We start from the raw sequence: 15,055 nt of genomic DNA, 5'->3' as shown, positions 1-15,055 counted from the left end.
AGTAAGTGTGTCCAAACTTTTGGCTGGTATTGTATACTTCCATACATTTTTTCAACTGGTACTAGGGACCCTTCAGAAGAGTCTTGTGAGCATTGTAGATCAAAATACGTGTTCGTGAGAGTCTCACCTTTCCACAGAGGGGTCATATTAGTTTGTAGCCCAAACCGTTCGGACGCTACAGGCAGAAGTTGCCAGATCGTCTGTACCAACTTCAGAGGAGTCCCAAGATGCTTGTGGGGGTCATAGAGCAAAAGGGAAAACCCCATCATGTTCTTGAGTCTAATCTTTCCATAGAGGTGTACGGATGCTACAGACGATATTTTGAGAGACCGATTTTCGGGATGCCTCATGGTCTGACAAACCCCGCTCTAGCTCTGTCATATTTCACCGCAGATGCAGAAGTGCAACATCGGCTGATGTGGTGGATTGAGATGTCTCTAGCATAAATTGATGGATTTTTATGGGAGGATTATGCTAATTCGATTTCTACGAGGGTAATTAAGAGAGATATTCCACTAGTCTAATTAAAAGTTGTGGCATTCTATTCATTTCTGCTAAACCTACAGCATCCCAGTGTCTCCTACCTACACACTCCTTTCTGGAAGAGTTTCCTCCAGGTATTGGGGTTGAGGGTTGTTTCCTGTACCCTGCTGGACACTCAGCCACACAGGCCCTTCCGTCCCCGGCCAGGACGTGTCCGTAGGGGCAAGAGCAGCGGAACGAGCCAAAGGTGTTGACGCAGGTCTGCTGGCAGCGCTGTTGCTGCTGGCCCTCCACACACTCATCCACATCTGCACCGAGGACACACACAGTTATGGGTTTAAACACACGTTTGTGCGTACGCAGAGGAACACACACACAATTAGGAAAGTGGCCTGTCTGATGCTGATGTCACAAAGACCCTGAGATGAAAGAGTAGAGCAGCTCTCTCTCACTTTGATTCTCTCTGTCTCTCATTTTCTCTCGCTCTGGCACACCTCATTACCATGGAGACCAGGCATGCACTGTTGGCTTTCATGTACGACAAAGGTGATGTGTGATGATGGCCTTTTGTTTTGATCGTGTCAGTGTTCTGCTGCGACAACAGTATGTATTAGCTAACATCCACCTCTTCTGTTCCACTGATTTGATCTGCAGCCCTGGTCTCAGTGGTCTGGCCCGTTTCAATATGACAAATACAGAGAGACTAACAGACTGGGAGAAAAACATCTGGTTTATAGAGGAAGCTGCAGTGTGTGGAAAACAACTCAGGAAGATATATAAACTACTGTACCTGCTAGCTGAGCTCCTGTAGCTGTGTGTGTGTGTGTGTGTGTGTGTGTGTGTGTGTGTGTGTGTGTGTGTGTGTGTGTGTGTGTGTGTGGTGTGTGTAGTGTGTGTGTGTGTGTGTGTGTGTGTGTGTGTGTGTGTGTGTGTGTGTGTGTGTGTGTGTGTGTGTGTGTGTGTGTGTGTGTGTGTGTGTGTGTGTGTGTTGTGTTATTGGAATGTGTAAATGAATATTTATCTCTGCTGTATGGTACGCCTGTCTGAGTCAGACAGATTATAGCATGTGTTGATATTGAGATAGTCAGCTCTGACTACAGGAGAAAACCACCTGTTTATTCAACCACCTGTCTATAGACAGTGAATCATGGTAGTATTTTATTCTGAGACATAAATTATGGGTTACTACCTGGAAATAAACTGTTGAGGGAAAATAGAAAGAGTGAGAAAGTAATTCTCAACAGTGAAACCCTTTTTTAACAGAAGCCAATTTCAACCTTTTAAAGTGGATCATTTGACCCAAGTTATTTACTCGACACCCGAAACCAAATGTCCAGCTGTCACAAAAGACTACTTTATAGGTGCACCGTGGAACAGAGCTCATGAAACATATTAACGGGGTCTTTCCTCATGCTGTAGCTTGTCCCTCTGCAGTGCTGCCTTGTGATCAGAGTGTTAAAGATGTTATGGTTCAAGAATGTATAGCTCTAAATGGGGGATTCTCAGGCTGTAAAAACATCATTGAATTTAGGGGGCATCATGATCACATCGCAGACCCTGTTGGTGCAGACACTACAGCTGTTCTTTATACAGAGACTGTGGAGGAAGACATCTTGACTAGTCAGAGACTGTGGAGGAAGACATCTTGACTAGTCAGAGACTGTGGAGGAAGACATCTTGACTAGTCAGAGACTGTGGAGGAAGACATCTTGGCTAGTCAGAGACTGTGGAGGAAGACATCTTGGCTAGTCAGAGGTTATGGAGGAAGACATCTTGGCTAGTCAGAGACTGTGGAGGAAGACATCTTGACTAGTCAGAGACTGTGGAGGAAGACATCTTGACTAGTCAGAGACTGTGGAGGAAGACATCTTGGCTAGTCAGAGGTTATGGAGGAAGACATCTTGACTAGTCAGAGGTTATGAAGGAATACATCTTGGCTAGTCAGAGACTGTGGAGGAAGACATCTTGACTAGTCAGAGACTGTGGAGGAAGACATCTTGGCTAGTCAGAGACAGTGGAGGAAGACATCTTGGCTTGTCAGAGACTGTGGAGGAAGACATCTTGGCCAGTCAGAGGCTGTGGAGGAAGACATCTTGGCTAGTCAGAGACTGTGGAGGAAGACATCTTGGCTAGTCAGAGACTGTGGAGGAAGACATCTTGGCTAGTCAGAGACTGTGGAGGAAGACATCTTGGCTAGTCAGAGACTGTGGAGGAAGACATCTTGGCTAGTCAGAGACTGTGGAGGAAGACATCTCGGCTAGTCAGAGACTGTGGAGGAAGACATCTTGGCTAGTCAGAGGCTGTGGAGGAAGACATCTTGGCTAGTCAGAGACTGTGGAGGAAGACATCTTGGCTAGTCAGAGGCTGTGGAGGAAGACATCTTGGCTAGTCAGAGACTGTGGAGGAAGACATCTTGGCTAGTCAGAGACTGTGGAGGAAGACATCTTGGGTAGTCAGAGGTTATGGAGGAAGACATCTTGGCTAGTCAGAGACTGTGGAGGAAGACATCTTGGGTAGTCAAGGCAACAAAAACAAGACATTTGACCTCACCCCAACAAGGAGGAGCGCAAACACAACACTGACTAGTGGTTTTGGGCTCATAAAGTGAAATACTTCTTTCTACCACAAAGCATGGTGTATGTGTAGTAGCTCTTGCACCAGTTGTTTCAGTGAAACATGTCCCTTGAGTACTTGCTTTACTTGCTACGGCTTTAGCGCAATGGGTGAACACTGTCTTGTGTCGCACAGGAGACCCTGGTTCAAACACAGTCACTTCATCTCTCACCTCGATTGATTGTTTTACTGACCTCTACAGGTACGGTGGTCCTCTAACAGGGTGAAGCCTGGTCTGCAGTGACACTGAGCTTGTTCCTGCTTCACACTACACAGCTGGGAACAGCCTCCATTGTTCAGGGTGCAGGGCGTCACCTCTAGGGTCAGAGGTTAGAGATGGGGAAGTCAGTGTCTCATGTCTGTATTACATTTTTTTGGTGTATATCCTGTCTGTGTATCCTGTCTGCCTGTATGGTCTGTCAGTATATTCTGTTTAATGTCTGGTAACATTTCGCCAGGTCAAATGTTTGGTACATGTAAATGTGCTTGGTGAATAAAGGTGATTGTGATTCTGTATAGGACTATAGCAGGTGTGCAGGTTGTATGTGTTACGACAGGGTTGGAATAAAGACCCTGCAGGAGGGTGCCTCTCCAGGAGTAGGGCTGGAATAAAGACCCTGCAGGAGGGTAGTTCTCCAGGAGTAGGGCTGGAATAAAGACGCTGCAGGAGGGTAGTTCTCCAGGAGTAGGGTTGGCCACTCCTGCATTTAGACTTTACCTTAACTGAGCCCCAGCCATTAAAAATAGGGCTGTCTTCCAACAACCACAGCTGGTCCTAATTCACTCCTTACCCATCAAAGGGTTAGTTCCAAGAGGAAGGGGAAAGAAGTGAATTGGGACCGGCTGCCGCAGTCTACCAAGCACAGCACTGACTTCCTGGTGATTCCACTCAGTCTGCCAGTCAGTCACTCAGTTAGTCAGTTACTGAGAGATAATGCGTGAAACAGATCTTGTGATGTCACTAAGGTAAAAATGTAGAAAACAGAGAGAGCTGCACACGTCTCCTTTCATTACCTCTTTCTCTCCTAACACACATCTATACACATCTACACATCATCTATACACAGATCTACACATCATCTATACACATCATCTATACACATATCTACCCATCATCTATACACATCTAGACATCATATCTACACACATCTCTACACATCATCTATACACATCTACACATTATCTACACATCTATACACATATCTACACATCTACACACATCTATACACATATCTACACATAATCTATACACATCATATATAAACATCTCCACATATCATCTCCACACATAATCTATACACATAATCTATACACATATCTACACATCATCTATACACATCATATATACACATAATCTATACACATCATATATAAACATCTCCACACATCATCTCCACACACATCATCTCCACACATCATCTCTACACATCATCTATACACATCATCTCCACACATCATCTCTACACATCATCTCCAAACACATCATCTCTACACATCATCTCCACACACATCATCTCCACACATCATTTCTACACATCTCCACACATCATCTATACACATCTCCACACATCATCTATACACATCTCCACACACATCATATCCACACACATCATCTCTACACATCATCTCTACAAATCATCTATACACATCATCTCCACACATCATCTCCACACACATCATCTCCACACATCATCTCTACACATCATCTCTACACATCATCTCCACACATCATCTCCACACATCATCTCCACACACATCATCTCTACACATCATCTTTGCACATCATCTCTGCACATCATCTATACACATCATCTCTACACATCATCTCCACACACATAATCTATACACATCATCTCTACACAACATCTATACACATCATCTTCACACACATCTCTACACATCTCCACACATCATCTATACACATAATTTCTACACATCATCTTTGCACATCATCTCTGCACATCATCTATACACATCATCTCTACACATCTCCACACACATCATCTATACACATCATCTCTACACAACATATATACACATCATCTCCACACACATCTCTACACATCTCCACACATCATCTATACACATCATTTCTACACATCATCTTTGCACATCATCTCTGCACATCATCTATACACATCATCTATACACATCATCTATACACATCATCTCTACACATCATCTCCACACACATCATCTCCACACACATCATCTCTACACATCATCTCTACACAACATCTATACACATCATCTCTGCACATCATCTATACACATCATCTCTACACAACATTTATACACATCATCTCCACACATCATCTATACACATCATCTATACACATCATCTCTACACAACATGTATACACATCATCTCTGCACATCATCTCTACACAACATCTATACACATCTCTACACATCATCTCCACACACATCATCTCCACACACATCATCTCGACACACATCATCTATACACATCATCTCTGCACATCATCTCTACACATCATCTCTACACATCATCTCTACACAACATCTATACACATCATCTCTGCACATCATCTCTGCACATCATCTCTACACATCATCTATACACATCATCTATACACATCATCTCTGCACATCATCTCTACACATCATCTCTACACATCATCTCTACACATCATCTCCACACACATCATCTATACACATCATCTCTACACATCATCTCTACACATCATCTCTACACAACATCTCTACACATCATCTCTACACATCATCTCTGCACATCATCTATACACATCATCTCTGCACATCATCTCTACACATCATCTCTACACAACATCTATACACATCATCTCTACACATCATCTCCACACACATCATCTCCACACATCATCTCCACACATCATCTCCACACATCTCCACACATCTCCACACATCATCTATACACATCTCCACACACATCATATCCACACACATCATCTCTACACATCATCTCTACAAATCATCTATACACATCATCTCCACACACATCATCTCCACACACATCATCTCCACACATCATCTCTACACATCATCTCTACACAACATCTCTGCACATCATCTCTACACATCATCTCTGCACATCATCTATACACATCATCTCTGCACATCATCTCTACACATCATCTCTACACAACATCTCTACACATCATCTCCACACACATCATCTCCACACATAATTTCTACACATCATCTCCACACATAATCTATACACATCTCCACACATCTCCACACATCATCTATACACATCTCCACACACATCATATCCACACACATCATCTCTACACATCATCTCTACAAATCATCTACACACATCATCTCAACACATCATCTCCACACACATCATCTCCACACACATCATCTCCACACATAATCTCCACACATCATCTCCACACACATCATCTCTACACATCATCTTTGCACATCATCTATACACATCATCTCTACACATCATCTCTACACATCATCTCTACACAACATCTATACACATCAACTCCACACACATCTCTACACATCTCCACACATCATCTATACACATCATTTCTACACATCATCTTTGCACATCATCTCTGCACATCATCTATACACATCATCTCTACACATCATCTATACACATCATCTCTACACATCATCTCTAAACATCGTCTCTACACAACATCTCTGCACATCATCTCTACGCATCATCTCTGCACATCATCTATACACATCATCTCTGCACATCATCTCTACACAACATCTCTACACAACATCTATACACATCATCTCTACACATCATCTCCACACACATCATCTCCACACATCATCTCCACACATCACCTATACACATCTCCACACATCTCCACACAACATCTATACACATCATCTCTACACAACATCTATACACATCATCTATACACATCATCTCTACACATCATCTCCACACACATCATCTCCACACATCATATCCACACACATCATCTCTACACATCATCTTTGCACATCATCTCTGCACATCATCTATACACATCATCTCTACACATCATCTCCACACACATCATCTCTACACATCATCTCTACACAACATCTATACACATCATCTCCACACACATCTCTACACATCTCCACACATCATCTATACACATCATTTCTACACATCATCTTTGCACATCATCTCTGCACATCATCTATACACATCATCTCTACACATCATCTCCACACACATCATCTATACATATCATCTCCACACACATCTCTACACATCTCCACACATCATCTATACACATCATTTCTACACATCATCTTTGCACATCATCTCTGCACATCATCTATACACATCATCTATACACATCATCTCCACACACATCATCTCTACACAACATCTATACACATCATCTCTACACATCATCTATACACATCATCTCTACACATCATCTCCACACATCATCTATACACATCATCTATACACATCAACTCTACACATCATCTCTGCACATCATCTCTACACATCATCTCTACACAACATCTATACACATCATCTCTACACATCATCTCCACACACATCATCTCTACACACATCATCTCTACACATCATCTCTGCACATCATCTCTACACATCATCTCTACACAACATCTCTACACATCATCTCTGCACATCATCTCTACACATCATCTCTACACAACATCTCTGCACATCATCTCTACACATCATCTCTGCATATCATCTCTACACATCATCTCTACACATCATCTCTACACATCATCTCTACACATCATCTCCACACACATCATCTATACACATCATCTATACACATTATCTATACACATCAATTAACAGGGTTTAAGTATAGGGACCCTTTACTTCTCACCTGCCCAAACACAGAGGACACAGTTGATGAGGTGAACACGGCAACATACGTTCTGAACAAAGCTTCTATGGCCTTCTGTAGCTCTTCAATTTGGTACTACAGAATCTGAAGAGGCATCACAATGGGGTATGATAGTGCAGTGACTTACCCAAGCAGACAGGTGTGACACCACTCCACCGTCCACCCTGCAGACAGTAGCTGTGGATATCCCCGTGGGCCAGTGTGTACCCTGCATAGCAGGCGTACTGGATATAGTGTTTGTAGTCCCGGGGACCGGGGTTGTCTACCGTACGGAAGTAGAAGGTGCCATGAGCTGGCAGGGGAGGGTAAGGGCACAGCGGACGCCTGTTTAGGGTCACAGGCCAGGGCAGCTCCTCTGTGTCTGTAACACCCTTAATAAGATGCTGGTCTGACCTGTTTAAAGCCAGATATGATGAGGTCCCATTGTGTCGAGACGTTTCACCATCATCACCGGACAATGGCGATGATGATGTCTCGTTCGCCTGACTGTGATGACTGTCACTTGTGTCGGTTTCATTGTCCTGTGAGGACCCGTTTGATGCCAGATCCGGAGAGGTCACGTTGTGTTGATGAGTTTCACCACCATCGTCATCATCATCAGATAATGATGCAGTCTCTTTCACTTGGATGTGATGACCATACATGTCTGTTCCACTGACCCAGTGGCTGGTGGTGTTGCTAGAGTTGATGAAGCTTGTGGAGCTTGTCTCAGTGGGTCTCTGAGGACGGGGCTCCTGTGTGTCTGTGCTGGACTCACTGAGCTCCTTTGTGTCTGTGCTGCTCACATTTGCTGGCTCCATAACGCCCTGGCCAGGCTCCAACTGGGTGGCCCCTGTCGGCACCCCCTTCCTGGGTAATGAATCCTCCTGCTCAGCCTGGGCTACGGAGGTCCCCTGGTGCCAATACCCTTCAGCGACCGGCAGGCTGGATGTGGAAGTAATGGTCTCGGTAGTAGCAGAGGAGGATGTGGAGGCCTGAGGTCTAGTGGGCTTCTCAGGGGCCCCTGCTCTGTCTGTTAAATCCCTGGTGTCTTTCAAAATCTCCTCCACAAGGTGAGCTTTGGGGCTGCGGTCTATGGAGTGTGGGTCTTTTAGGTGGGTGTGGGGGTCTTTAGGTGGTGCGTTGGCCAGCAACATGGGCTTGAAGAAGACATCCTTGGAGGCAGTGTTAGCGATGGTATTGTAGTGAAGCTGTAAGTGGTTCTTCAGAGCAGACAGCACGTCAAGATTCTGGCTCTGGATCCTGGGCATCGGGACAGCTGGCTCCTTCCATGAACTCATCATATCAGACTCTAGGAGGGAGAGGCACAGAGGAGGATCAATACCAGGAGACATCATCAGACTCTAGGAGGGAGAGGCACAGAGGAGGATCAATACCAGGAGACATCATCAGACTCTAGGAGGGAGAGGCACAGAGGAGGATCAATACCAGGAGACATCATCAGACTCTAGGAGGGAGAGGCACAGAGGAGGATCAATACCAGGAGACATCATCAGACTCTAGGAGGGAGAGGCACAGAGGAGGATCAATACCAGGAGACATCATCAGACTCTGGGAGGGAGAGGCACAGAGGAGGATCAATACCAGGAGACATCATCAGACTAGGAGGGAGAGGCACAGAGGAGGATCAATACCAGGAGACATCATCAGACTCTAGGAGGGAGAGGCACAGAGGAGGATCAATACCAGGAGACATCATCAGACTCTAGGAGGGAGAGGCACAGAGGAGGATCAATACCAGGAGACATCATCAGACTCTAGGAGGGAGAGGCACAGAGGAGGATCAATACCAGGAGACATCATCAGACTCTAGGAGGGAGAGGCACAGAGGAGGATCAATACCAGGAGACATCATCAGACTCTAGGAGGGAGAGGCACAGAGGAGGATCAATACCAGGAGACATCATCAGACTCTAGGAGGGAGAGGCACAGAGGAGGATCAGGAGACATCATCAGACTCTAGGAGGGAGAGGCACAGAGGAGGATCAATACCAGGAGACATCATCAATCGATGTCTTTGTTTAAGGCAGTGTAAAAATCAGATTACAGGGTATGTTTTATAATTAGTCCACATGAAGGAGGTAGCCTACTGTAGAATATCATGCTGATAGTAATCCACAGCTGTCTCACGCTCAGGCCTCACACTGAAAAGAGAGAGGTGGTGTGCCACGGTGGACGCTCACCAAGGGGGCAAAGAGGACTAAGTCAGTAAGTCAAGTCTCTCACCCTTGCAGACAGGCTTGGTGCCGTTCCAGTTCTGGCCCTTGCAGTAGAGCAGTGAGTGTCCATAGAGCCTGTAACCAGCATCACAGCTGAAGAGAACCCAGGACCCGTCCTCTGTCACACTGGTAACTCCCTGCAGGAGATCCCCTGGGCTGAGACACCCAGAGGCTGGATACACACACAGGAGATTCAACACAGATTAGAAGAGAAAGAGAAAGAAAGAGAGAGAGAGAAATCCAATTTTGATAAACTCCCATATCTATTGGGTGAAATACCACAGTGTGGAATCACAGCAGCAAGATTTGTGACCTGTTGCCACAAGAAAAGGTCAACCAGTGAAGAACAAACACCATTGTAAATTCACCCATATTTATTTATTTTCCCTTTTTGTACTTTAACTATTTGCACATCGTTACAACACTGTATATAAACATATGACATTTGAAATGTCTTTATTCTTTTGGAACTTTTGTGAGTGTAATATTTACAGTTCATTTATTGTTTATTTCACTTTTGTTAATCCATTTCACTTGCTTTGGCAATGCAAACACATATTTCCCATGCCGATAAAGCCCCTTGAATTGAATTGAGAGAGAGAGTGAAAGAGGGAGATTTAACAGCTCAACTCGTACATTTCCTCAGTGAAAACAATGTACTGAGCAAATGTCAAATTGGCTTTTTACCAAATTACCGTACAACAGACCATGTATTCAACCTGCACACCCTAATTAACAAATAAACAAACCAAAACAAAGGCAAAGTCTTCTCATGCATTGTTGATTTCAAAAAAGCTTTTGACTGAATTTGGCATGAGGGTCTGCTATACAAATTGATGGAAAATGGTGTTGGGGGAAAAACATACGACATTACAAACAACAAGTGTGCAGTTAAAACTGGCAAAAAACACGCACATTTCTTTCCACAGGGCCGTGGGGTGAGACAGGGATGCAGCTTAAGCCCCACCCTCTTCAACATATATATCAACGAATTGGCGAGGGCACTAGAACAGTCTGCAGCACCCGGCGTCACCCTACTAGAATCTGAAGTCAAATGTCTACCGTTGGCTGATGATCTGGTGCTTCTGTCCCCAACCAAGGAGAGCCTACAGCAGCACCTAGAAATTCTACACTGATTCTGTTAGACCTGGGCCCTGACAGTAAATCTGAGTAAGACAATAAATGTGGTGTTCCAAAGAAGGTCCAGTTGCCAGGACAACAAACACAAATTCCATCTAGACACCGTTGCCCTAGAGCACACAGGAAACTACACATACCCTGGCCTAAACATCAGGACCACAGGAAACTATACATACCTTGGCCTAAACATCAGGACCACAGGAAACTATACATACCCTGGCCTAAACATCAGGACCACAGGAAACTATGCATACCCTGGCCTAAACATCAGGACCACAGGAAACTATACATACCCTGGCCTAAACATCAGGACCACAGGAAACTATACATACCCTGGCCTAAACATCAGGACCACAGGAAACTATGCATACCCTGGCCTAAACATCAGGACCACAGGAAACTATACATACCCTGGCCTAAACATCAGGACCACAGGAAACTATACATACCCTGGCCTAAACATCAGGACCACAGGAAACTATACATACCCTGGCCTAAACATCAGGACCACAGGAAACTATACATACCCTGGCCTAAACATCAGGACCACAGGAAACTATACATACCCTGGCCTAAACATCAGGACCACAGGAAACTATACATACCCTGGCCTAAACATCAGGACCACAGGAAACTATACATACCCTGGCCTAAACATCAGGACCACAGGAAACTATACATACCCTGGCCTAAACATCAGGACCACAGGAAACTATACATACCCTGGCCTAAACATCAGGACCACAGGAAACTATACATACCCTGGCCTAAACATCAGGACCACAGGAAACTATACATACCCTGGCCTAAACATCAGGACCACAGGAAACTATACATACCCTGGCCTAAACATCAGGACCACAGAAAACTATACATACCCTGGCCTAAACATCAGGACCACAGGAAACTATACATACCCTGGCCTAAACATCAGGACCACAGGAAACTATACATACCCTGGCCTAAACATCAGGACCACAGGAAACTATACATACCCTGGCCTAAACATCAGGACCACAGGAAACTATACATACCCTGGCCTAAACATCAGGACCACAGGAAACTATACATACCCTGGCCTAAACATCAGGACCACAGGAAACTATACATACCCTGGCCTAAACATCAGGACCACAGGAAACTATACATACCCTGGCCTAAACATCAGGACCACAGGAAACTATACATACCCTGGCCTAAACATCAGGACCACAGGAAACTATACATACCCTGGCCTAAACATCAGGACCACAGGAAACTATACATACCCTGGCCTAAACATCAGGACCACAGGAAACTATACATACCCTGGCCTAAACATCAGGACCACAGGAAACTATACATACCCTGGCCTAAACATCAGGACCACAGGAAACTATACATACCCTGGTCTAAACATCAGGACCACAGGTAACTATACACACCCTGGCCTAAACATCAGGACCACAGGTAACTATACATACCCTGGCCTAAACATCAGGACCACAGGAAACTATACATACCCTGGCCTAAACATCAGGACCACAGAAAACTATACATACCCTGGCCTAAACATCAGGACCACAGGAAACTATACATACCCTGGCCTAAACATCAGGACCACAGGAAACTATACATACCCTGGCCTAAACATCAGGACCACAGGTAACTATACATACCCTGGCCTAAACATCAGGACCACAGGAAACTATACATACCCTGGCCTAAACATCAGGACCACAGGAAACTATACATACCCTGGCCTAAACATCAGGACCACAGGAAACTATACATACCCTGGCCTAAACATCAGGACCACAGGAAACTATACATACCCTGGCCTAAACATCAGGACCACAGGAAACTATACATACCCTGGCCTAAACATCAGGACCACAGGAAACTATACATACCCTGGCCTAAACATCAGGACCACAGGAAACTATACATACCCTGGCCTAAACATCAGGACCACAGGAAACTATACACACCCTGGCCTAAACATCAGGACCACAGGTAACTATACATACCCTGGCCTAAACATCAGGACCACAGGAAACTATACATACCCTGGTCTAAACATCAGGACCACAGGAAACTATACATACCCTGGCCTAAACATGAGGACCACAGGAAACTATACATACCCTGGCCTAAACATCAGGACCACAGGAAACTATACAAACCCTGGCCTAAACATCAGGACCACAGGAAACTATACATACCCTGGCCTAAACATCAGGACCACAGGAAACTATACATACCCTGGCCTAAACATCAGGACCACAGGAAACTATACACACCCTGGCCTAAACATCAGGACCACAGGAAACTATACATACCCTGGCCTAAACATCAGGACCACAGGAAACTATACATACCCTGGTCTAAACATCAGGACCACAGGAAACTATACATAACCTGGCCTAAACATCAGGACCACAGGTAACTTCCACAAAGCTGTGAACGATCTGAGAGACAAGGCCAGAAGGGCCTTCTATACCATCAAAAGGAACAGAAAATGTGACATACATATTAGGATCTGGCTAAACTTCAGTTATAGAACCCATCGCCCTTCATGGTTGTGAGGTCTGGGGTCCGCTCACCAACCAAGAATTTACAAAATGTGACAAACATCAAATTGAGACTGCATGCAGAATTCTGCTAAATTATCCTCTGTGTACAATGTAAAACACCAAATAATGCACGCAGAGCAGAATTAGGCCGATACCAGTTAATGATCAAAATCCAGAAAAGAGACGTTAAATTCTACTACCACCTAAAAGGAAGCGATTCCCAAACCTTCCATAACAATGCCATCACCTACAGAGAGGGAAAGGGAAAGGGGGATACCTAGTCAGTTGTCCAACTGAATGTATTCAACTGAAATGTGTCTTCCGTATTTAACCCAACCCCTCTGAATCAGAGAGGTGCGGGGGGCTGCCTTAATCAACATCCACGTCTTCAGCACCCATGAACCTGGAGAAGAGTCACAGGACTGCAACACAATTAGACCCAACCAAATCATGAGAAAACAAAAAGATAACTACTTGACTCATTGGAAAGAATTCACAAAAAAACAGAGCAAACTAGAATGCTATTTGGCCCTAAACAGAGAGTACACAGTGGCAGAATACCTGACCACTGTGACTGACCCAAACTTAAGGAAAGCTTTGACTATATACAGACTCAGTGAGCATAGCCTTGCTATTGAGAAATTGAGAGAGAGAGAGAGACGTGTAACTTGAAATAAATGTATCAAACTCAAGTCTAAAGTCACTTACCAACACACACAGGAGGTTCCCTGGACCATTGTCCAGACACACAGCTGTTGGTTCTATATCCATGGATCTTATAGCCAGGGTTACAGGTGAACGTCACATACAGCCCGCTGTAGCGGAAGAATGTTCTACCGTTCTCCAGATGTCTGAAACTACTGCATTCCTCACCCAATGACCCTGGAGACAGAACAGAGATCAACATAAAGACAGTCTGATGCCATGAGGAGTTCCCATTGATCTCAAAAGTCCTTTTACCAACCAAACAGTAACAACAGATCCAATAGATGAAATCCAATCCAGCTGACATGGTAGACAGACTGACTGACCTGGAGGGAGGGTCCATAGCAGAGCGACTAGCGCAGAGAGAAGCCCTGTCAGAGCCCCCATGGTCTCTCCCTGCAGCAGACTGAGGTGCTCAACTCTTTCTCTCTCTCTCTCTCCTCTCTCTCTCCCTTCCTCT

At 44.7% G+C, this 15,055-nt stretch overlaps 1 protein-coding gene across 1 annotated transcript in view; it reads right to left on the bottom strand.

Annotated features, from left to right (window-relative positions):
• Positions 1 to 15,055, bottom strand: part of LOC106575976 (uncharacterized) — an 18,245-nt gene extending 3,190 nt beyond the window's left edge. The window contains exons 1-6 of the mRNA XM_045699517.1: positions 14,922 to 15,055; positions 14,599 to 14,772; positions 10,203 to 10,367; positions 8,104 to 9,267; positions 3,291 to 3,413; positions 585 to 791 (exon numbers count right to left, since the gene is read on the bottom strand). Coding sequence (XP_045555473.1) covers positions 585 to 791; positions 3,291 to 3,413; positions 8,104 to 9,267; positions 10,203 to 10,367; positions 14,599 to 14,772; positions 14,922 to 14,982 — 1,894 coding nt within the window. The 5' untranslated portion in view covers positions 14,983 to 15,055. The remainder of the gene's footprint in view (positions 1 to 584; positions 792 to 3,290; positions 3,414 to 8,103; positions 9,268 to 10,202; positions 10,368 to 14,598; positions 14,773 to 14,921) is intronic.

Source organism: Salmo salar, chromosome ssa17 (genome assembly GCF_905237065.1).
Source record: "Salmo salar chromosome ssa17, Ssal_v3.1, whole genome shotgun sequence".
Lineage (NCBI taxonomy): Eukaryota > Metazoa > Chordata > Actinopteri > Salmoniformes > Salmonidae > Salmo > Salmo salar.
The sequence above is the reverse complement of the archived record's forward strand: the minus strand, read 5'-3'. Positions and strand labels throughout refer to the sequence as shown.